The sequence below is a fragment of the Lolium rigidum genome, chromosome 6 (genome assembly GCF_022539505.1).
Source record: "Lolium rigidum isolate FL_2022 chromosome 6, APGP_CSIRO_Lrig_0.1, whole genome shotgun sequence".
Classification (NCBI taxonomy): domain Eukaryota; kingdom Viridiplantae; phylum Streptophyta; class Magnoliopsida; order Poales; family Poaceae; genus Lolium; species Lolium rigidum.
The window spans coordinates 50,637,410-50,662,178 of record NC_061513.1 but is presented as its reverse complement, the minus strand read 5'-3'; the positions used below and the strand labels follow the sequence as shown (position 1 = coordinate 50,662,178).

General features: G+C 50.9%; 1 protein-coding gene and 1 long non-coding RNA gene across 2 annotated transcripts; one reads left to right on the top strand and one right to left on the bottom strand.

Annotated features, from left to right (window-relative positions):
• Positions 1-14,170: 14,170 nt before the first annotated feature.
• On the bottom strand, positions 14,171-14,566 carry LOC124659489. Its single transcript, XR_006989594.1, has 2 exons — positions 14,471-14,566; positions 14,171-14,354 (listed from the first exon to the last, which is right to left on the bottom strand). It is a non-coding gene; the product is annotated as an uncharacterized LOC124659489 (long non-coding RNA).
• A 2,937-nt stretch (positions 14,567-17,503) lies between these two features.
• Positions 17,504-19,995, top strand: LOC124661954. The gene is made up of 5 exons (XM_047199843.1): positions 17,504-17,826; positions 18,075-18,189; positions 18,280-18,369; positions 19,488-19,586; positions 19,680-19,995. The coding sequence occupies exons 1-5, from the start codon at positions 17,600-17,602 to the stop codon at positions 19,743-19,745; spliced, it is 597 nt and encodes a 198-aa protein (XP_047055799.1). The 5' UTR covers positions 17,504-17,599; the 3' UTR covers positions 19,746-19,995.
• The last annotated feature ends 4,774 nt before the right edge of the window (positions 19,996-24,769 follow it).

Genomic DNA, 24,769 nt, shown 5'->3' with positions numbered 1-24,769 from the left:
TTTTTTTATTAGTACTGTATTATTTTGCAGCTGATAGGATTTGCAATTGGTGCGCTTTCTCGGCGTTGGCTGATGAACCGACGTGATCCTGGTGTGCATGGGGACCACCAGCTTATCTGTCTTACGTTCCAAGAAAGTAATAGAGAAGGCGAGCAGCAGGCTACAGCTGGGCCCACCTGCACCTGCGCACGGCATATACGATTTCTTCTGCTTCTCTTGCCGCAACGGCGTTGTTTGGATACACTGATTTTTTAGAGAACAGGCAGCGATGCCCGACTTTAAATTAATAAAGCCACACGGTAACAAGTTAAGGTTACACACTGCTGGGCATTATAGCTTAGCCGAGACCAGAGTTCAAGATGACACAAAGCACACACTAAAGATAGATGATGGCGAGGTGACACACGCAGATAAGTCGCGCCCCGGACCCTCCGTCTACTTCCTCACACCGCCGGCGGCTTCAGCTGCACGTACAGCTCCCTTAGCTCGCGTGCCATCCAGCTTAGCCCCTCCTTTTCTCTTCCCTTGGCCTTTAGACTCCACAACTGCAAAAAGATAATGGTTTTGTAAATAATGTCAGCTGGGTTAGAAATAAGTTTCTTTTCAATCGCAAGCTTGTTGCGCACAGTCCAAAGCGCCCAAGACTGGGCTAAGAAAAGCACCCACAGCAGCCTCCTGGGGTAACCCGAAAAACCAAAGAGGATGGCGTGGAACTGAGCAAAGTTGGCCGGACACCAGTTGCACCCAAGCAGCTGGCGCAAAACCGACCAAGAGAACGAGGCCAAGGAACAGGCAAAGAAAATGTGGCTGGCATCTTCCGGTGCGCCGCACAACGCACAAAGGCCATTGGAAGGGCCGTGTCTGGTGAGGATCTGTTGGCCTGACGGTAGCTTGTCAAGCGCCAGCTGCCAAGAGAAGATCTTGGTTTTGAGCGGGAGCTTCGTTTCCCACAAGTCTTTAGCGTGGGCGATAGTCGTACCCTGAGAAAGCTGGGCGTACATGGATTTGACTGTGTAGGAGCCAGATTGTTCCAGGTGCCAGGACACCTCATCTTGACCAGGGCTAAGAAGCACGGGGGTGAGCATCCCTTGCAGCTCCCCCCACTGGCGCACACCCTCCTGATCAAGGGAACGACGGAAGCGGACCTGTAGGGCCTGATGTTGGAGAGCATCAGCCACCGAGATGTCAGGGTTATCGCAGATGGCAAAGAGCGAAGGGAAGGAATCCATGATGGGGCCTCTCCCAAGCCACCAATCCTTCCAGAAGTTGGTGCGGACGCCGTTTCTGACCACATGTTTCGCTCCGACTTTGAACAGGTGTTTTATTTTGTGCAGGCTCCTCCAGAAGGGGGATCCACCTTGGCCTGAGCCCGAGAACAGGTCAGAGGCGTCACCATACTTAGCGCGGATGAGACGAGCCCAGATCGTGTCTTCCTCATTATAGAGCCTCCAAATCCACTTGAGAAGGAGCGCCAGATTCATCTTTTTGGTGTTGAGCAAACCCAAGCCCCCAACCTCTTTAGGACGGCACAGGGAAGGCCAATTCACCAGGTGATATTTTCTCTTTGGGCCTGCCCCTTCCCAAAAAAACCTGGATCTGTGAGAGTCAAACCTCGCATGAATCCCATCATGCAAGAGGTAAAGCCCCATCGCATAGATAGGCAGGTTATCAAGGCAGGAGTTAGAGAGGATGAGCCTCCCCCCGGAGGAAAGAAGTTTACCCACCCAGGGCTCGATCTTAGCAGCCAGCTTCCTCACCAAGAACAACCACTGCTCACACGTTAGCTTTCTGTCTGAAATAGGCAGGCCCAGGTAGGTAAAGGGGAAGCTGCCAAGCTTGCAGTTCAACTTGTTGGCGATGGAGTTTCTCTCGCTGGCACGCTGTCCCAGGACAAAGACTTCGCTCTTGTGATAATTGATTTTGAGCCCCGACATATCCTCAAAGCACATCAGAAGGAATTTAAGGTTCGCGATATCCTCATCCGATCCCTGGATGAGGATAAGCGTGTCGTCTGCGTACTGCAGGTGCGTGATTCCTCCTAGCAAAAGGTGTGGAACTAACCCATGGATATGGCCTGCCGACGACGCGGCAGATAAGATCCCCGAAAGCGCCTCTCCGATAAAATTGAAGAGCAGAGGGGAGAGGGGATCTCCCTGACGAACCCCTCTCTTATTCCTAAAGAACGGTCCCACCTCACCGTTAATAGAGATAGCAGTTTGCCCCCCAGAGACAAGCTGCAAAATCCTGTGAATGTATCCAGCATCGAAACCTTTGCAACGCAAGACTTCCCCCAGGAAGTCCCAATTCACCCTGTCATACGCCTTTTCGAAGTCCAGCTTGAGTAGCACCCCACTGTGCTTCCTCTTCCGGATGTCGTGAATGATCTCCAGGAGGGCAAGAGGGCCGTCAAGGATGTTCCTGCCCTTAATGAAAGCCGTTTGGTTCGGGGAGATAATTCTGTGAGCAATAGGGTCAAGCTTAGATGCGTAGGCTTTGGAAACGATCTTGAAGATAACATTGATCAGGGCAATAGGGCGGTACTGAGAGATTTGATCAGCCCCAGCTACTTTCGGTATGAGCGACAGGATGCCAAAGTTGAGCCTAGCAATGTCAATGCGCCCCAGCACAAAGTCGTTGAGAATATGCAGAATGCCAAGCTTGACCCGAGGCCAGAAACGTTTAAAGAAAACCACTGGGAAGCCGTCCGGGCCCGGAGCAGTGTCGGTTTTCATCTCTTTGACTATGGCCTCGAGCTCAGTTTCAGAGAAGGTGCGCATCAGGTCCTCATTTTCTTCCTCTGAGACACGAGCTTCCTCACCCCATGAGGAAGGCGCCAGCCCACATACCCTTGGAGCGGAGGAACCAAGCAGGTCCCTGTAGAACTCATACACGTGTTGCTGAATCAGCTTGGGATCCGAGATAGTTCCACTGTCAGTCCTTAGCATCGAGATATTGCATTTTCTTCTTCTCCCATTAGCGACGGCGTGAAAGTAAGCAGTGTTTGCATCCCCTTGCAGCGCCCACCTCACTCTGCCGCGTTGCCGCCAGTGCTCTTCCTCCATGCGATAGATCTGCAGCAGTTGCTCTTCTAAGTGGTACCTGGAGGCCCAGGCGTCCTCGTCAAGACCTGTGGCGTCAGCCAGCACGTCAAGCTCGGCGATCTGGGTCAGCAGAGCGGCTTTCTCAGCCTTGGAATCCCTTCCAAGGTTTTGCTTCCAGCCTCTAAGGACTTGTCTAAGGCCCGCGGACATAAAAATCCACCAGTCAATGATGTCGCGGCCACCCACCTTGGTCAGAAGTCTCGCCCACGAGTGCTGGACCAAGGGGACAAACTCTTGGCGCTCAAACCAACTTGTTTCATAGAAAAATCTGTTGGAGCGCACCGTGAAACCCTCTCCGGTGTCGAAGACAAGTGGCGTATGATCAGACCCCAGGCTGGTCTCAGCGGACAAGGAACACAGCGGGAAGATAGCTTCAAAGTCAGCAGACACGAACACCCGATCTAGCGCGGACCGGATCGGATTGAGCTGGTGATTAGACCAAGTGAACCGTGCACCCGTGCGTGGAATCTCCCTCAGAGCCCAAGCGTCGATGGTGTTGTTAAACAAGTCAATCAGAGGCCAGTTAAGGTTGTCATTATTCTTATCATCGGCCGCTCTGATAAGATTGAAGTCGCCTCCCATGAAGATCGGAAAGGTGCACCTAGCCACCTTGGCCGAAATCTCGTCCAGGAACCCTCTGGAGCGAGCGTGATCTGCTGGACCGTAGATACAGATAATCTCCAGCTTCTTGTTGGAGACCCGATGGAGAACATCCAAACTAAGGAAGAATTGACCCCTGTCCATTCTTCCAACTTCGAACATACTGTCCCTAACTCCCAGCAGCATGCCACCCGAATGACCGTTAGCTGGGAGCCATGACCAGAAGAATTTCTCACCCACCTCCAGACTAGCAAGCTCGGCGTCCGTGAAGTCCTGTTTGATGGTTTCTTGCAGGAGTACTAGATCGATGCGGTGCAACCGTAGGTACTCTTTCAGCAGGGTTCGCCTCCCCCGACGGCCAAACCCTCTAATATTCCAGATAAGGGCTCTCATTGGGACACTCTGTTCAGAGCCCGTGCTTGGCGGGTGACAGGTCTATGACCGACAGGAGTGGGCCTGCGAGCAGCTCGCCTCTTGGCGACAGAAGGTTTTTTGGCTTTGCCCGAGCCCGCGGCTGGCTCCTCCACAGAACCCATCTGAGCAGGATCACCAGCGCCTGCGGGTGGCTCCCCCATGGAGCCAGCCACAGCGCCACCACCAGTAGAGCCTTGATGCGAAATGTTCCGGGCAGCCTCTTCCTTAGCCTTGGCCTCTTCTTCTTCGATTCTACGTCTAGCTGCCCACAGCTCTGCTTGCGCGTGTTCACGAGCCTGGAGAAGAGCTACCGCTTGGGCCGGTGACCCTCCGTTGATTTGAACAGGATACAGCTATCCTTGGCAACCTTGAGGAGATGTTCCAAGGAGGAATCTTGAAAGGCAACAAAATCAGCTGGAGCAGAGGAGTTACCTGGAGCGGGGGTGGACGAAGAGGGAGTAGCCGTGTCGATGACACTCTTGTCGAGGTTGTTCTTGTCCGCCGTGGCACGAATGGCTCGCTCCAGGACCGGGCCGTCAGAGGTTCCTTTGGAGCGAGCACTCTTGCGCAGAGCCTCCGCTGGGGAGGCCTTGGAGCGAGGGGCACGCGCCACCGGCTCACCCAGCGCCGAAATGGGAGCGTCCAAGAGGAGAAGTTGTCCTTCGGTGGAGTTGGCGTTGTTGATAGCCGGGGCCTGGTGGAGCTCAAGGACCGGGGCTGGAGAGGAGTTGGTAGTAGCAGCAGCCGCCTCCAACATGAGCTTCCGGGAGGGGCGATCGTGGTTCAGCTTGCTCCTTTGTTCACTGTTACGCAGGTACTCCTGGTCCGAGGCACCCAGGGACGGGCTGGACCAACCCACCTCCTCCCGCTCCGCCTCAGAAAGGTGCAGAGCTTTGCCCGGCGTGGGCGAGACTGGGCCAGCCGACAGAGGGGCTTCAGATAGGACCTCACAGAGGGAATCAACACTGATAGAAGCCTCCGGGGATTGGCGCCCCGCAGCTGGAGAAGACGGCAGAGCAGACTTGATGATTTGAGCGACCAGCGGGAAAATGTTGCCTGTGGGGGTCAAGTTGGACCCGTACTGACTGCGGGCCGAAGCAGGGATTTGGGGGCTGAGATCCTTCACATTGGGCGGGAGGCATGGAGACGGCGAAACAGGGGAGGAGCCCAGGGGCACAGACTTACGGGGAGCTTCCCCACGCGCACCACGGGCAGAGGACGAGCCGCGCGGGGCTTTGTGAGCGTGGCGTCCCCGCCGCCCGTCCCAGCGCTCCTCATCAGTCTCATCGTAGTCCTCTTCCTTGTCCTCAGTGCCATCTCCGGGAGGGAACTTCGGCGGATCTTGCGGAGGGAAGTCTTCGACCGACTGAGCTTCACGAGTAACTTGAATACGGTAGCCTTGCATGTTTACAAAGAGGGTGATGTGGTCAGGTAGCTGATCCCCTTTGCGGCAGCCAAAGGACATACGCACCGGCGCATCCGGGTGAGCTAACGAAGCTACGTCCACCCCAATCGGACGCCCCACCTCGCGGGTAGAGAGGAGAAGGCGATCGGCGTGACGAAAAGGAGGCAGCACGCCGAGCAGCCTGACCCAAACTTCCTCCAGAGTTTCAGCAGCGAGAGGGTCGCCTTGCGGGATAGAGACAATGGCCTTGAGCTTAGTACATGGCAGAGTGAGGCCGCCCCCACGGGTAGCGATACGGAGGCTCTCTTTAGAGGGGAAAACCACCGCAAAATCCAAAGGGCCAAGCTGGCGCACCTGCCAATCCCAGTTCTCATCCACTAGATCTTTGAACTCGTCTTCCACCTGCTCCGCAGACAGTTGTCCGCCCCCAAGGGAAACAGTAGCGGAGTTGGAAACCGGCTTCTGGAGGTCTTCATCAGGAACTTCCAGGCAGCAGAACCCAGGCCTCCCGCCCCCATATCCTGCCCAGAAGGGGGCCAGCGCCGTGGAGACTGCAGCGCACATGGCGGAGAGGTGACCCACTGTCTTACAGTTGACACAGAAGGGTTCATCGACGCAGGCGGCCTGGACGTGACCCTGCTTGCCGCAGTTGTAGCATGTGATGTGGGCCGCATCTTGACTAGGGGCCCCAGCCCCCCTGGGCCGGTGACCTGCCCCGAGCTAGGAGCAGAGACCTCCCCTGGGGTCCCGTGGGGCGGACGGAGAGGCCTCCGGCCCGCGTTCCTCCCGGAGTCGCGGCCACGAGGGGGAGGCGGAGGAGGGGGAGGCGGAGGAGGCGGAGGCGCGCGCGATTCCTGTCGTGAGCGTTCCCCCTCAGAACGCCAGGACGAGGAGCTCGCGCGCTCCGCCTCAAGGTCGCGTTGACGTTGTTGCCGGCGATGCTCTTCCTGCTCTCTGTCGAGTCTCTGGCGCAGATCTTGGTCGCGGGAGCGGGCATAGCCCTTGTTGAACTCATCGAAGGGGCGCTTGCCGTGGGAGTTCCTCTCCCTCTCCATGGCCACGAGGAGGGGAACACGAGCTCCGGAGACGGGGTCGAGGTGGGAGGACAAGCGCTTGGCGGCGGAGCGATTGCGGCGGACGTCTGAGGAGGAGGCAGGGAAGCCGAGAAATGGATCTAGGGTTTGGGGAGGGAGCCAGAGCCACTTAAAAGTGGGCGGCGGAGGGGCAGAACCGTCCCACCTAGGAACCCTAGTGCCACCCAACCGACCATCCACAGCAGGGGCGACGTGGCGCGCATCCAACGGGTCCGATCCAGGGGCACCCGCGGAAACTGGACCGACCGCACCTTGGGCCGGCCCAGGCCTCAACTGGGCCGCCGAGGCCGCAATCCCCCCGTGGGCCGACCCAGCAGGCCCAGCAGTCCCCAGCACCACAGCGTCCGAGGAAGGAGCAAACCCTAGCGGCGGCGGCGTCCCTCCCGCCTCCGGCCGCCCCATGGCCGACGGCAGCTCCAGAACGAGCGCACCGATGCGGATCAGACCAGATCCAGAGCCCTCCCGACCAACCTCGGAGAGGCCCCTCCCCACGGGCGCCAAACCAGGCAGCGGAGGGAAGTGAGACGGCGACGAGAGAGGCGGGGGCGGCGCCGGCGAGAGGCTCCTCTCCCTCGAGGAGCCAAGGGCGAGCACCAGCGGCGAACCATCCACCCGCTCAGGCCAGAAACTCCCAAGGTTCGTCGGAGCGGGGGGCAGCGGCCGCGCCGCCACGACTTCAGGCTCGCAGATCTCCCCATCCGAGAGCTCCTGGACCGAGCCCTCGGCCTCGGCGACGACGGCGGCCAGGTGGGAGAAGCGATTCCCTTTGCTTCCTGGCGAGACGCGCAGCTCCCGCCGACCCCCAGTGCGGCGGGCGGCACGGCGGCGGCGGCGTTCCGGGAGGACGAGCTCCCAGTCGCCTCCGGAGTCGCCAGAGACGCAGCGCGCAGTTAGACACATCCCGAGAGGACTCCGGTCTGCGGTCGTTTGGATACACTGATACGGAGTACAACACTGTCATCTTTCATTTTGTACAAATTGATGGAAGGCCCGCGTTAATTCTAATTTCTAACATATCCCTTATATATTTTACGCCATCTCTCTGGCGATAGACTTATTTCGAACCGTCTAACTGTTCGTGTGATTATGTTTGCAGTGGTCCGAGGACACAGAAGACTAGAAGGCTCGGATCCGTATGCTTTAGACTAGTCATAATGGGAAGTATCACACACTAGTATCATGCATATGATACTAGTTTATAATATTATCTCCACAATGCATAGTATCATAAGATAGTATCATAATATCATCATATTTAATATTTTGTAGAATCTTAATGCAAATTTGTGTACATGATGTATTTGCTATTAAGTTTTCTAGTTTTACGTGCTATGATACGGTATCATATTATGATACCACATCCATCTCTTACCTCATTAATTAGTGCGACACATCAGATTTTTGCTAACATGTCATGCATAATACTACTTATGATACTCCCATTGTGGCTAGTCTTACATGCAACCCAACCTCATTTGGCCCGCGGTCTCTCAATTTTATGTACTTTGATGTCCACAATTTAAACATTAAATAAATATAATTAAAAGCTAAGAATTAGTAAATAATCCAAATTAGTACATAAAAATAGTTCAAAACAGGTGCTGCCAGCGTACCTAAAGTACAGCATAATTTAGATACGAATTCATGTGCGATTGAATCACACATCTCGATCGAGGATCACAATCATCATCTTTTTCTCCAACCATGCCCCTGAGTAGGATCCATGTCGTTAGTCAAGGGCATCGCCATGCCTCCTCGGTCAGTAGGGCAAGCTCCAATCCCCTGCGCCTGTTGTGGGCGTTGATCTCTTCAACGGCGAGCTTCTAGTGTTGTATGTAGACGTGGTTCTTCATGGCCTCCTCTTTTTCTCGGCGCTTCTGGACCCTCCTATAGCTTAGGGAGCAAGCAATGGCTCATCCTCGACCGTTGGCAAGAAGCGCCACTTGGCCAGCCATGGTCTCAGCGTTAGTGCGGGCCTGAACTTGAGCAGCGTATGCCAATGCGTCGACCCTTTCTTGGGCGGCCGCGGGCAAGCTAACTTCCTAAACTCTGTTGCCCTCTAGTCTCCTCCGACATGAGCCCCTTCTTTGGCTTAACCAAAGAGAGAACGACGGCCTTTTTTGACCAACCGTGGCCACGACCGGCAAGGGCAACGTGAACAATTATGGCTAATACGGTTGGATTTGTAGCCTCGGTGATGGGCATGGCGTCCGGTACGCTCTCGGGAAAGGCGTGGGACACAATGGTTTTCATGGATGGAGCTAGCACTACTGGAAAAGGCCTAGCCGTAAGAAGGGTGTCCGCTGCTAGTTAGCAGTGGCGCACCAAGAAATGGTGCTCCACTGGTACCAATATAGCAGTGGCGCACTGCTTTTGGGGTGCCCCATCCCTAAAGTGTGACCAGATCCCACCTCCTCTCCCAACTTAGTAGTGGCGCACCACTACAGGGTGCACCACTACTAAGTTGGGGGAGGGGGTGGGCCAAGGCCTTTTACAGGTAAGCACTTTAGCACTGGCGGTAACAGCTACAAAGGGTACACCACTAGAGCGGAGGCCGAAGATAGATACGCGCGTTATCTGGCTGGAGAGAGGAGGGAGCTGAGGAGGAACCGGATGAAGACCACTTTCATCGGGATGATTCTCGTAGTGATTGTAGCTCTCTTCTATGTGATGGTAGTTTAGATGATCGACCTTGTAACCTAGCTCATGACCTTGTAACCTCGTAACTTATCTAATATTTTGAATCCATACTTTGAATTTGGAGGCTAATGTGAGGAACTATGTATTGATATACTGTGATGTTGTCTATATGCATTATAAATCCTGTATTGTGATGTATTACAACCTGTACACACACTAGAAATACAAATAAATTTAAAAAAATCGAATTACCAGCAGTGACGCACCTAGTACCCATGAGTGTCCCACCACTCCAAACAAGCAGTGGCGCACCCCTAGATACAGTAGTGGCGCACTGCTGTGGTACACTTCTAAACCCTGACAGTGGGGCACACCTGTAGGCACCAACGGCACACGTCTCCGAGCCAGCAGTGGCGCACCCTTACACGCAGCAATGGCGCACCCCTTTGGCACAAGAGTGGCGCACCAACCCTAGACAGCAATGGTGCATCCTAATATATAGCAATGGCGCACCTCTTTCGCCCAACAGTGGCGCACCACAATAGTTAGCAATGGTGCACCACGATTTGCGCCATTGGTACTATTAGCAGTGGCGCACCAGGGTGCGCCACTAACAGACCATAGTGGTGCGCCACTGATGACCTGTTTTCTAGTAGTGTAGGTCCCGAGCGCAGGTGGCGGCTAGAAGAGAGTGGGGAGGGAGAAGTGTGGCTAGCTAGCGAGCATGGGGCAGGCAAGTACTTGCGCGGCGCGGACGCGCGACATGTTCACGTCACCGCAAACCTGCCTCAAATTTGGGTTGAATTTGCTCCAAAACGAACATGTCCGCGGGACGCGATCTATTTGCGAGTGATTGTTGTGCCTCACTTTTGGTCCCCGCAGACATCGACGGACACAAACTGCCCATTTGCAGGCCGCCGAAAAAGATGGCCTTAGGGCATCTCCAATGCGGCGACCCATCCCGCGCCCGCGCGTCCGGATGGGTCGAACCGCACAAAAACGCGGCCCAGCGCGCGGACCCATCCCAAAAATGGATGGCCGCGGCGTCCGGGACGACCCAAAGCTGGCCCAAATCTGGGCCGAGTTTGCGTGGCCGCGGATGCCGATCGCTGGCCGCTCGCGTCCTCCCCTTGTCCGTCCCTGGCCCGCCTGTCTGCCTCCCAAAACACACCCACTTCACTCCACTCCCAAAACCTAGAGATGGCCAACGAAGCTCCTGCCGCCGCCACCGCCACCATCGGAGACGAGTCCCAGCTCGCGGCCGTTGCCGCTCCTCCCGTGGAGGCGGCTCCTGAACTGGACGCTCCGGTGGTCCTGGAGCCCGGGCCGGCGACGAAGAAGGCGAAGCCCAAGCTCACCGCGGAGCAGAGGGCGATGGAGAGCAAGAAGCGGGGCGATCGACGCAGGGCACACGAGCAACGGAAGAAGGATGCCGCTACCGCGGAGGAGTGGCAGCGGGCGGCGAAGGAGCTCCTCCAACTCCAAATGCAGGCGAAGGCGAATGCCATGAAAGAGCATGCCATGCTCTTTTACGGCCACGCAACGCTCGCTCAGCACATGATCGTCCCGGGCGCCGGCACGGCCTCGGGGGGAGGGGGGAGCTCAGCCTCGTCCGTGACCCGGCCCCTTCCTCCAAGGTCAACAGCCCAGCCGACTGCCCCGTTTGGGTACACGCCCGGCGCGCAGGAAATGTTTGCACCGTCGGGGCGGTACATGTACCCGTCACGGGATGGGTCACCGGAGGTGGGCGAGTCCATGACGGGGTCGTCGCCTTCGTCCATTGACCTCAACCATGCGCCGACGAACTCCAAGGCCCCAAGCACCTGGGAGCAGCAGCGATGACCGGTACACGCAACCTGCTCGACGATTTGTCGGCCGAGCGTGCGCCACCATCGATGCAGGTAGCGTCCACCGTGCAGGCCCCTCCATCTTACCCGCAGACAATGCCGACCACCGTTCCATATCCTTCGACCGACCAGGCTCCCCCGCCACCTCCCATTGACATAGAGGAGGACACCACTGGCCATCCCGGCGCCATGAACATCGACCAGGAGCCGTTGTTCGCTGAGGAGCTTACACAAGCCGCAGCTACACAAGCTCGAGGTCGTCGGGTTAGCAAAAGAACCATCAACTACACGCCACAGGAGGACAAAATGCTCGTCGATGGATGGTTGACCATTGGGCAAGATGCATTGACAGGTGCCGAGCAGAAGGGGACCGCATTCTGGCGCCGGATCTATGAATACTTCCATGAGCATCGCCGGTACGGACATGAGCCATTTGAGAGCGATCGCAGCGAGTTGTCCCCCCAAAAGAGGTGGGGAACAATTCAAACGGAATGCAACAAGTTCCAGGCGGCGTATGATCATGTGAAGCGGATTCCCGTTAGCGGCATCGTCATAAAGGACTTGGTATAGTTCTTAACCTCAACTTGTTCTTTCGTTATTTGCACACATTTTTGTCATTGTTGTCTTGCTTTGCTCTAGGTGTGGCAAGCTTTGGATTTCTTCAAAGCGGCGAATGAAGGAACGACATTTGCCTTCTCTCATTGCTGGAAGGAACTCGAGGGCACCCCCAAGTTCGAGGAGGGGTACGAGGGGTACATGGCGACCTTGACTGGCAACAAGACCGCCAAAGATCCCACGGTCATTGACCTTGATGGTGGCCAGCCTTGCGGTAGCTCCGCTTCTCGTGCAAGTCATCCACGAGGTCACAAGGCAACCAAAGCCGACATGAAGCGTGATGCTTCGGCCATGCAATTGTTCGTCACCTTGAAGGAGATGTATGCTGAGAAAGAGGTGTCCACGGACAAGAGGGATGAGAGGAGGCGCCGGGAGAAGGAAGAGGACAGGAAGAACTTTTTCAATGTCCAAAAGAGGAAGCTTGAGATTGAAGAGGTGAAGGCCAAGACGAAGGCTAGGAAAATTGAGCTCAAAGAGAAAGAAATTGAGCTCATAGCAATGGCAAGGGCCAAAGAGGTGGAGTTGAAGGAGAAGGAAGTTGAGCTGAAACGGTAAGCCGAGGACAACCTGATCATGAACGCCGACTTGACCACCATGAGCGAGGCGAAGAGAGCTTGGTTCGAGAAGATGCAGAAGGAGATCCTAGACCGCCAAAATTGAGTTGACAATCTCAATTTGTAATTTTCATATTTGTTCAAACTATGGCACATTTCGTTCTTGATCATGCTACAATTTATTTGATATTAATTTATACTATTTGATATTATTCTATATTTGTTATATAGTATTCTATATTTGCTAGATATTATTTATAAGTATGTGTGGCCATTTGGCCTATTTAAATTGTCAAATGGGTGGCCGCTGCGTTGGGCGCAGCGTGCAACCCAAATGAACAAGCAGACGCGAGGCGCTATCCGCGTGGCCACCCAAACGGCCCAAAACGGACTTCCCAGCGTGTCCGTTTGGATCGCGGCGTTGGAGATGCCCTTAGAGGAACAAACATAGCAGTGATGCACGGTATAAAAGCAAGAAACTCTTTAAAGGAACTAACGTCGTGGATGAGTACAAAGCTAAAATGGGAGAGTTGGATGTTTTATGAGACAGAGGAAGTATTACTTTGTGTGGCATATGCATTGGGCGGCGCGGCGGCGAGAATGAACGCGACGGTGTTGTGATCCGAGTCCGACGTGAAGAGCAAGCACACACAAAGGAAAGTGAGACGTACATATATCTTGAGCTGCTGCTGCTGCTGCCATGAGTCTTGATCGTGGCGAAACGAGTCTTGACGGTGGACCATGCATGCCCGTGCTTGGACCAGGGGCAAACTTGGGCGTAAAATCGTACCTACAAGCAGTACGTGTGCAGTCTGCACTGCAGCTCGACCAGCAAAACTGGGTGCATTCTTAACAGATGCTATATATGCATCGGAGGAAATCTGCGTCATGAAGATGGCGCGCTCCTACATACTCCCTCCGTTCTTTTTTAATTGACTTGGATTTAGTACAAAAGGAACGGAGGAAGTATGTTTCACCTCGCAGGCCCGCGATCATTCACCTCGAGGCGAAGGCGATGGAGCGTGGGAACGGCCGCTCCAAGCAGCGCGGCGGCTCGCAGCCTCAGCATGGATGATCGTCGAATGCCTCCATCGCCTCTACGGTGCGTATGGTGGCCCGGCCATCCGCACTTGACGGCGCTGAGCTATGCGTTGCCGGCCAGGATGGCAGCAACCTCGCCGTCACGGCGAACCTCACGGCTCCAACGGTCGTCGTCACGGGCCGGCGCCCGGCGGACCCCAGAGCTGCAGCGCCTGAGCATGTACTGCACTGCGACAGGCTTGAGCTGCAGCGCCTGTGCATGCCCAAGTTCAGCAACTCAACGCGGCCGCTTTCCAGCCGACACAAGGAGACCGATGCCATTTTCATGAAAGTGCGCCACCCAACACACACCTGACACTCTCCGATGCCCTCCGATCGCCGCTCCTCCGACTGCGGCCGCTGCAGGCGAGGGCAAAGCTAGTTGACCCGCCATGCTCACTGGCACTGCTCCGATTGACCACATCCCATCTGTAGTTGGACCTGCTCAAGGTTAGGCTCCAGTTGGGCGGCCTGGCCTTCTTCTCCCCACACCCACATCCTGTTGACCTAGTCACCTAGGACTGCCCGCGTGTTCGGTGATACTCGACCTCCCCGCTCTCCAGCGATATATCTCAGCCCAACAGCGGCTCTAGAGTGTAAATTCTAAAATGAGGTAAAAGTTACCACGATTTCATATACAGCAACTCAAAAGCCATATCTGTTAAATGCCTCACAAAACTTACACTTTCAAATAAAATCTCAAACCACCAAAGCAAACAAGAAATGAGAATCCAAATCAAATTGAACATGTTTCTCTTATTCCTTTTTTCTTTCTTGGAAATACGCGTTTCTCGTCATAAATGAGAGTGTGAATCTGTGATACTACAACACACAGAACAATCGGTATCAAATACCTTCTCGCTACAACCTCGCAAAAAGAATTGCCCGCATCGCAATGTATAGAAGATCTACAACCAGTTCGTTTCAAAACGTTTCACATGTTGCTTCTCTATCTATCTAAAACAGCCTTCTAAGAAAACTCCTTGGTCTTTTTGATTTGACATCTGCATCAGTAACACAAATGGTTTGAGTTAGTCAACCTGAATGCACACGGCCAATATATAGAGTGAGCAGCGTGGTGAAGATGCTGATTATTGGTATGCCGATGAAAACGTATTACCTTGTACTCTCCCAGCCTTTAACAAAGCTTCCTGGGCAATTGGTTTCCATTGCTGAGCACAAGAGAAACGGAGGCCCATCCCAACGGTCAGCCTGCACAACACTTGTACCGTTCAAAGCACTGAAAATAACTCCTCTGAGAAGTTCTTCAAGTAGCAAAGCAAACATAAAGAGGACATTTTAGGAGGCTATTCTGAAAGTTAAACTGTACCGGCCAAGGCACAAACCGTTTGAATGCCTAACAGTTTACAAGTAATAAATGGAGGAACACCAGCATATGCCATTGGCCTTTCATGTTTGGACTTTGGACAGATACAGATAATGCAGTCGCATACCTCTAATCCAACTTTATTCAGTGAAGTATCTTCAGCAAAGGGCGAGAGAACGGTTACTCCAGGCGGTAACCTTGTATCATTCTAAGAGATAACTCAAACAGTTCTTCTAGCTCTTGTCTACTATAGTCGATGTTTCCAAACCAAGTTCTCTGAAATATATTATAAGCATTAGGATTGTACTTCCATAGACCCCGGCCCAACACTGAAACGTTTTTCTGAGTGAAATATTTTCATATAAAAAAGATTTTCATCGAAGGTCGTATGCAACCAAAAATCCTATTTTACCGAAACATGACGCCATTTTGCAAAAAAAATTCAAAATTCATGTTTATTAATTCTCATTAATACTAGATGAATACATAGGCATCTCAAAGTATTTTATTTTTTAAAATTTCTATCTACTTAAAAAAAAACAAAAGGCACCACTTAGGTGCGCCACTACTAAGTGGTGCCCAAACGTTTCCATCATCCCATATACATAGCAATGATGCACCATGTAGAGGCTGACCTCAGATAGCAGTGGCACGCGCCACTGGTAAGCTTGGGTGACGGGTGGACCATGTCATATCTTTACTGGTGGCGCACTACTAGGCCGGTGTGTCACCGCTAACTTGCCTACCAGTGGAGCTTTGTGGTGGCGCATCGGTAGAGTGGTGCGCCACTACTACCAATCTACGGATAGGCTTTTTTCTAGTAGTGCATGTATCACCTAATTTAGCTGGGAGCTTATCTCCATAGCTAGTCATTACGGCTACAATTGTAGTCACTTTCTTTTTTCAATTAAGAATATCCCGAATAAATTTAGTATAAGTTGGTTCTAGTATAGCATCAACTAACGGAAGTTCTAAACGAAGTTTACCTAGAGCATTAGCAAAAGGTTCAATCTCACCTAAGGGATTGTATATTATTCATCATTTAAGACTCTCTCAGCGAAAAGGTTCATTGCATCTTTGTATGTCAATGAGTTTAGAGTTTCTCATGCACATGCATCAACCATTTGTTTAGATTCATCGTTAAGTCCACCATAAAAATATTGTAAAATTACGTCGTCCATAAAACCATGGTTGGAAATCCTCATAAGTAATCGGAGAACCATCGACGGGCTTCGGGCTACAGTTGTTAGTTGGGTGTCAGTTGGCTCATAGTCAATGTTGATGTGCAACTAGGAAGTTGGAGATGGTCACGGTATCGGTGTCACCTAGTCAGTGGGCTCCTCCTGGTAGAGATGTAAGTAGGTCACAATTAGGATACCCTTTATCCTCTTCCGTTCAACAAAAAAAAATTTATCATCTTCGGTTCAACAAAATGATCAAACTGTTCCAATGATATCACTATATTGTAAATTTCAGTTTATTTTTTACAACTAAACTGGGTAAAGGGTACCCTAACAAGGATCCACTTGCATATCTACCTCATGGAGGTCGGAAATGGCGAGGAACGGTGTCGGTTGTCCCTAGCCCTGGCCATGGGCAGCCTGGCCCGAGGCCCGGCTCCAGGTCTGGCCCAAGAATCCCGGGCCTGGGATTGAAAATGTTGGCTCGACAGCTGGTCATGTGTAGGCCGAAATGTGCATTTAACGAGGAGGCCCGGCCGACGGGCCGACAGGCTTTCCGGGCTTTTAGCCGGATCGGGCCAGGCTCGGGCCTAATTTTCCAACGTCGGGCTTTTCCCGGCCCGGGCTGACACATGGAAATATTAGCACTTCTAATTGACTACATTTACATACACCATATTAGCACTTTGAGTTCCCTAGTACAAAAATTATGACCACAATGAGAATGGAAGGGGCGGGACTAAAGTCGTCGAGTGAGCGAAAATTTTCAATGAAATGTGCAGTACAAAATTTAGGAACGAAGCACTCAACCTAAGAAGGATTCCATTCCTCAAAATCTTGCCATGTTAATCTTTTATTAAACCAAAGAGCGCCGCACTTTCCTTGTCTTGCCAAAATGTTCTCCCGAATTTCGTCTAAATCGGATTGGTCATCCACTCGGTTCGACCAAAATTCAGGAAATCCAGGCATCGGTAGGGCAAAACCTATTCATCGCCTATCGGCGCGGGTTAATAGCCATCACTTGGGAGCTAACATTTTTGGGCCGCGGCCCGTATATATACAGAGATGGTGTTTTTTCTGGTTTTATGGAAATTTTAGAAGGTTATTTGTTTGGCTTTTTTACGTCTGAATGGTTTTTGAACGTTTGTTCATTTTTGGATGTCTGTTTGGTTTTCGGCCGGTTTTAAAAATTGCTCATTTTTTTAAAATTGTGCAAATTCAAATTTTCCTTAAATTCGAATTTTTTTAAAAAATGTTTTTTTTGCTAAGATTCGAATTTTGTTCAAAATTTATTTTTGCTCAGATTCGAAATTTGTTCAAAATCAAAATTTGCTCGGATTTGAAATTTGTTCGAAATAAATTTTTGCTGAGATCAGGTATTTGAAATTTCGCTCAGATTTAAAATTTGTTCAAAATAATTTTCGCTCAGAATCGGAGCGAAAAATACAAAAAGGGGTTGCAAATCGTGTCTCCGCGGAACGAAACAATATTGGAACTGGTTGGGCAATGTGGTAGTAGTTCTTTGAGAGAGCGAACAGGCTAATGGGCCGGCCCACCCGGAATCGCCTTCAGGCCTGCACGCTGCTGAGCGTGGTATAGGTGCGTGTCGCGCTCCCAAATGCCAATCGCACCTCACCATATCGAGCCGCACCTGCAGCCTGCTTCACCTCCTCCAGCTCCGCCGCCGCGACCCAGGACCAGACGAAGGAGGAAGGAGGACCGGACCGCCGGAATCACAGCGATGGGCGCCGCCGCGACCGAGGGCCAGACGAAGGAGGAAGGAGGACGGACGGCCGGAATCACAGCGATGGGGTTACGCCCAGCGAGGAAGCAAGGTCGAGCGACGGGGTTACGCCCTGCGAGGAAGGGTCGAGCGACGGGGCTACGCCGAGCGTGGAAGGGAGAGTTACTCTCCTTCGTCGGGAGGGTGCTCTTCGCCTCTACCTTCCTCCTCTCCGTCTACCAGGAGTACGTGCCCCCTCCCCCCCTCCCTCCATATGTCCGCTCCTCGGCTGTTTTTAATTCTCCATATATCTTGACCAGTTATTGCACTGCAAATTTAATTGGAAACACATAGTTTTTCCTGTAAGTTGCACTCCCAATCGTTTAACTGTCATGTACTGATCCTACGTTTTTTCCTGTACTATTCATATGTACTAGTTTATTTGATGGGTATAAGTGGTCAACTGCACACAAGTGATCAGCTGAGCTTGCAGGGCAACTGAGTTTGGAGATGATGGCGGACCAGCAGCCAAGTTCCTGGAGCCCAAATTCAACCGCTTCGTCAAGCAGGTGTCCACCTACACTGGAATGGCTGTGCCGCACGTCGAGGTATGCATATTCTTCCTATCTTTCCACCTTTAAGAGCTACTACCTAGTTCATAGCTCTGATTGGATGGGTTCTGTTCTATTTGTTTTCAGATCAAGACCGTCGTCGCCGTTACCATTCATCTCAGAGCCGGTGGTGCTCTCCTGTTCATCTTTTATAGCTCGATTGGCTCGTTTCTACTGGTACAGTTCATTCTCAGACTTTTATTTAAAGGAGAAAGTATGGTTGCAATGCTATTTTCGTAATTCTATAAAAACATGTATGCTGCATTTGGCTATAAAAAGTTTTTGTCTGTAAATTCACCAATTATTGCATAATTGCTGCTTCAACGTGTGATCATTGTTTTGTTTTGCAATATCCTGTCCTAGCATATGAAGATGGTGAGACTTTAACCACTCTAATCTTCCTAAAATATTCCAAATCTGGTGTTAGGTTATCAGTATAGCTTACCCCCAGCTCCGCGTTGTGCCCAGTTTTTTCTCCTTAATAAAATGCCGCAGGGTCCTTCCCCTGCTGGTCTCGTTTTTCATTATAGCTTACCCACTTAGGGCTTGTTTGGATGTAAGGGATCCACCCGGGATCCTAGCCTTATCCCTGGGTGGTGAATTCACGGGACGATGTAACCTGGGAACTTCACGGGCACATTGGGACACCCAGCTGAGGAGTAAAATACCTGACCAATCCCTGTCCTTTCCAGGGGATCCATGCCTCCGGACATCGGGAACGATATCCTCGTCTGACTTGCACCTTTTCTTGTGGGACGGGAATGGGCCTTTTCACCTTCTGTATCTGTGCCAAATGATGCCAGGGAACAGTTGCACATGTGGTCTTCTGTCTTCTCAACTGTGTATTCCAGTGTGACATGAAAATCTCTCCTTTGGTTTATAGACCCTGGACAATATCTCACTGATGACCTAATGAAGCCTCAATATGCTCATATCAATTTGAAGAGCTGAACCTGTGTATCTCTATAAGACAACATTAACAGTTCTGCAGGGCATCAATGCATCCTAGGACAATGTTAACAGTTCAAAAAACAGCATGCTAAGTACTTCACATTTACTTCCTCTGTTCCAAATTAATTGACTCGAATTTGTCTAGATTTGCATGTATCTTAAAACACGTCTAGATACATGCGAATCTAGAAAAATCTGAGTCAATTAATTTGTAACGGAGAGAGTATAATAAAAGAAACGAAAGATATTTAATTCACGATGAAATGATTGTGCCATCCTCTCTCCCCTAGTGTCATTCCCTTCTTTTATTAGCACGAGAATATTAATGCGGCTCACTTGTGCAGATTGTTTATCTTGCGTTCATAACCCCTATTGTGCACGACTTCTACAACTACAAAAGAGGGTCGCCGCAATGTGTTCTGCTGTGTATCGAGTTTTCACAGGTTTTTGATACAAATCTCGCTTAGCAGCTTCGAATTATTTTACGAAGGTACCTGTTATCAAGTGTTGCGCAACTTGTTCTTCTCTCTTTTCAGAACCTGGCCCTTTACGGTGCGCTGCTCTTCTTCTGGGCGATGAAGAGATCCATCGAAGGGCGATGAAGAGATCCATCGCAGAGAGGGATCTGCAGTAGGATTTGGGCTTTGAGGGAGAGCGCATTGCTTGGCTGAGCATCAAATGGACTTAGAAGTGACTTATTTGATGAGGATATGAAATCAGAATGCTACTACTAAAGCTATTTTGCAACTTAATCTCTGTAGCCTATCATGGTTTTAGCTCAGAATATTTGTTTGGAGTGTTGTCCCATCTGAGTTCAGGCTTCCGTTTAGTGGAGTTTCAATGTTTGTGATATACATGAGGCATAGTCTCGATTGCAAAAGCTAAAACAAATTGTGCCTGCTTGCGTGGAATGACAGTATGCAGTATGCACATAACTTGACGTGAAGCCTAGGACTGGTGGGGTGTGCTGGTGGAAAAATTAGAAAGCGATGACAATGCAATGATCCACAACAATATCCGTATCTTTTTGCCTACTTGGAGCTATAGATGTAGGTGGTCCGGTCCGACCCATTGGACCGTTGGACCGCCCCTGATTTTTGGCACCATCAGGATAAAGGTCCGGCCCATCTAAACGCAGGGTCAAAGAGGGTCGGAGCCTGTTGGCCCTAGGGTCGCACCGCACCGCAAAAGATGCCTTATCCAATCGCGGCCAGTGGCTGCGGGGAACAGGGTAGCCGGTTGCTCGTCGGCGGCCAGGCCAGCGGGTGCGGCGGCCATGGGCGTGTGGCGTCGAAGGACTTCGGATTGCTGCAGTTGATTTCATGGTTGGATGCTCCATGCAATTCGAGAGGAGAAAGATCTCATGATGCAGGAGATCGAATCTGCTGGCTTCACCTGAATTGTCTCCCGTCGGAGACCCTCCGCGTGCTGGAGCTCATCAATAGCACCAAACCAGCAGCGCCCATGGCCGCCACCATCGCATTCTTCCCACTGCTAGTGTCACTGCAGCTGCATCCTGCAATGTTCTGCAAGTTACGGGACCCTACCGCCACTGCCAGAATAAGACATGATCCACTCCCTCTGCTTGTGAGACAAATTCATCAAGCAATTATTTGCTAATTTTTCAATTGTGTTCTGATTGGATTATGCATACAGTCAGTGAATTGATATCTTGATCCGCTTCCATCTAAGCAGCAGCCAATTATCCTACACAAGCACCCGGAGCAAGCAGCGAAGCAAGCCACGCAGCCCTGCAGCGGTACTTCAGTAGCAGCAAAGGGGTCGAACCTGGGTTACCCACTACCCTAGTACACGAGGTTCGGTCCGAACCTATAACCTTTGTTTTTTCTACAGGTCCAGGGGTCCAATAACAGGGCCAACCCGGATCGGACCATTTGCATCTTGACTTGGAGCTCCTCATCCACTAAGTGCACTAAACTAAAATATTTTGATGTGCTTCCATGGGCAGCTGCTATGCTTCCTGTGGGATAGAATGCAACCACTTCGTAGATATCCTTCTTTGCGAATACGCTTGCCTCCGCTGCACCTCCTGGCCTGGTCATCAGGGACGGCCCATAGTTTTTCGAGGCCCCGGTGCAAAATGACCGAAAGGGCCCTTATTCACACACACAACCATCACTTTTCGTTTTGCCTATGAAAATCTTGACTGCTTGAGCTGAATAACAGATCAAAAGGGAGCTATTTAACTGTGGACTGAGGTCCGAATCTCTAAGAGCAACGGTAAGGGTGGATTTTTTACCTATCAAATCCCAAAAGGCTATTTGATCGGAAAAACATAGAACCATTGAGAATTAACGGGAGAAGTCTGGGACACGAATGGAGGCATGGAGCTGCATCTTTGGCCTCCACGGCAACCTCAGATTTGGGTAAGGAGGAGTCCATGAAACGAGGAACGATTCCTGGATCGTTTGATTTTCTCCGCTCCTGTCCCGTACAAGCTGGTCCGCGTGGGCTGGACATCAACACATGGACCTTTATTTCATTTAGAGCGCTAAAAAATCAGAAATTTGAAATACTACAAATAGAACTAATAGCTGGGCCGGGGCCCCTAGCTCGCTGGGGCCCAGTGCGGGCGCACTGTTCGCCCGGCCTATGGGCCGGCCCTGCTGGTCATCGTCCGCTGCCCCTGCCCTGAACGCATGTTGTTGTGCCGCAACTCGACTATGAGCAACCTGACTATAAGAAAGCTTGACGCCTCTTTTTGCTATGATGATTGGGACATCCATTTCCCTTTCCACATTTTGCAAGCTCTCGATCGTTGCCCTCTTCTTCTTAAATTTGGGCACATGGGGAGGAGGGAGCACAACGAACTTGAGGAGTCCTCCATATATACGGGGAAGGGGGTGGTGCGGCCGGTTAAGGGGGAGGGGCGGCGACAAAGGTGGCCCCTCGCGCCCCAAACCCTAACCCTAGCCATCCCCACCCTTATCCATTGGGGGGTGGGGGGGGGGGACTCCTTAATGGGCTCCCCTCTGGGAGGGGGCCAGTAAAGTGGGTTGATATTAGTTCATTTAATTAATCTTATTACTAATTGGAGACTCCCAATAAGCCTCCACGTTAATCCTGAAGTTCAGAAGGTTTCCTCCATCCGATCAACTAAAAATATATCCACATCCGTTGGATGAGTCCATAACACCCTTTTCTACCCGCTTGAAGCCTGAAGCGTTACTCCTCCTCCTTCCTCTCCAAAAAGAAAAAAAATGCATCTAATAGCCGCCTCCTGCCCAAAATCGTCGTGGCTGCGTCCAGTTTTATCGATGGTGCACGAGCGGAGAGTCGCACTCTTCCGTGCTCATGCTCTCCACGCAGGGCATAAGCTTAAGGGAGCGAGGGCTGGCGGTCAAACTTGCACGGCAACGTCATGGACGTAATGTACACCTGCCACTGCTGGATCTCAGGCATCTACTCAGATCTAAATATGTTAGTCTGGCCGATCTTTATCAAGCAATGCGTCCTCTTCTTTCTAATCTTACCCGAGAGTTGCTCCATAAACAGATTTGTCGCGGGCGTCACCGGCTGCCTCCACCGATGGTATAAATCTTGGTCTATTAAATTGCATGCATTAGAAAGAGCCGAACTACATTGATTTATAACATCACCGCATTCAATCATGTGTGCATCCTCACGCTTCGTTTTATCCATATTTTATACTCAGTGATTAGCCATATGTCTACGTTGTATTAGCAGCAAGTAGCAGTGCGGCTGAACACATCAGAGAAGAAGCATGTGGTCTAAGCGTTGAGATGAGGGCTCGGCGTGGCTGCAACGAAGTGGTTGGGCCTATTTCCAGCAAATACTAATTAATATCCTGATTTCTATCTTGGTTGGTATGTTTTGCATGTGATGAACAATTGGGTTCGATTTTCTTCCGAGTTGTAGTGCTTTTTTTCCACATATGCATGTAATATTAACGTAAGGATTAATCTCTCTAACTAGATTTTAACAGTTGATTCCCCGTGTTATTCAGATGAAAGGAGAAGAACCATGCGTGGTGAATTCTCTCTTGAGAAAATGCATATGTCGCCAAGATTGTTAAAGGTTGTGTGCCTGGCTGTACCGCTGTATCAAGGTGATCTGCTGTGTGATTTCCATCTTCTTGAAGTTGTTTGGTAATGTACGAGCCCACCCTGAAACTATATCTTTCTGTTTTTTTGAGAGAAAAACGGAAGATAACTAGACTTATGGTGAGTACTTGAATTTAAAGTTGGATTTGCTTCAGTACTCGAATCAGTTGCCTTAGATGGTGATGTCATTATTTGGCTTATAAGACAAAATTCAACGACAAAAATACATATTTAGGTGTTTTTCTATTCACTCAAAAGCCGAAGATAAAAGAACCTATTTAGTTTTTTTCTGCTAAGTCAAAACCCAAAAGGTGAAAAGTAAGACTAACAAACATCAGTACCCTAATTACTGTGGCTCTTTTTATTTGAAAGAAAACATATATTTACTTGAGCTAATTAGTAATTAGAATGTCTACCAGTGGAGGTACTAAGGCTCAATAATAAAACTCTAAGGCTCACCCGTGCCCGCACGGGTTGATGACTAGTATATACAAAGGCGGAGACAGGCCCCAGGCAACACGGGCCATGGCCTGGGGCGTGGCCTTCCTAGCAGGCTCATAGTCGTAATTTTGGCCCGGGGCGTAGCCCAGCTCAGCCCAGTTTTGGGTGAATTTTGTCACCATTTAGCCCAGCTGAGACTCGTTCAGGCTCCAGGTCCAGCCGCCAGGCGAACTGAAAAGAAGCACGGAACGCGCTGCGCGCTGAGCGCCGTTGCCGCCGCCGCCGCCGCTGGCTCGTCGCCTCGTCGGCTCGTCCCGTCGTCCGGCCGTCCAGCACGGGTGCCTCTCCAACCTCCGCCCACCTCCACGCGACCACGCCCCCGCATGCCCGCCTACCGGTCCCGGCAACTCGCTCGCAGCTCGCGTCGCCACCTCCCAGCGCGGAGCTAGGTTTTGCTCTATCCCCCCTTTTTTTACTCTGCAATTTATTTCCTCAATTCATCTTACAATTAGATTGTGTAGATCTTCTATTTAGTTAGGTGCTAATTCCTCTACTGGTAGCTATTTTAGTTAATTTAGCTACAAATTATATTTACAAGAGAACAAGATGAACAAACAGAATTGATAGCTTTTTCCCATTGCAAACCACATAATTAGGCCCTTGAACTCAAGCAAGTGTTAATACTCTCCATGTTGTAGCTGCACTTAGGATTGGTGATATTGAATCAGATCCTGGTTTGAGAAAACCAACTAAGCAGTTGGATCCAGATATTAGAGATCTTGCTAGAAGGGAGTACATTATGATGAAGACAAACTAGTTGAGCTTGCTAATATGTGCGTTGCTGATTTCTCTACATATGAAGTTGCATTTGTCCTTAGAAACCAATTGGACTCATTCATCCAAGAAGCAAGAACTGATTCTCATTTGATGAACTGTAATGATCTTCTATTGAAGATGTAGTCATGGAAGGCTCTGGACAAGAAGATCTTTGATTTGGTACCATCTTTTGTTTCATGTATGCTACATATTGTCTTTTGTTTTGAGTTGAAAAACTATTGAATAAAATGCTTAAATTCGTATTGGTTATACAACTTAGCTTG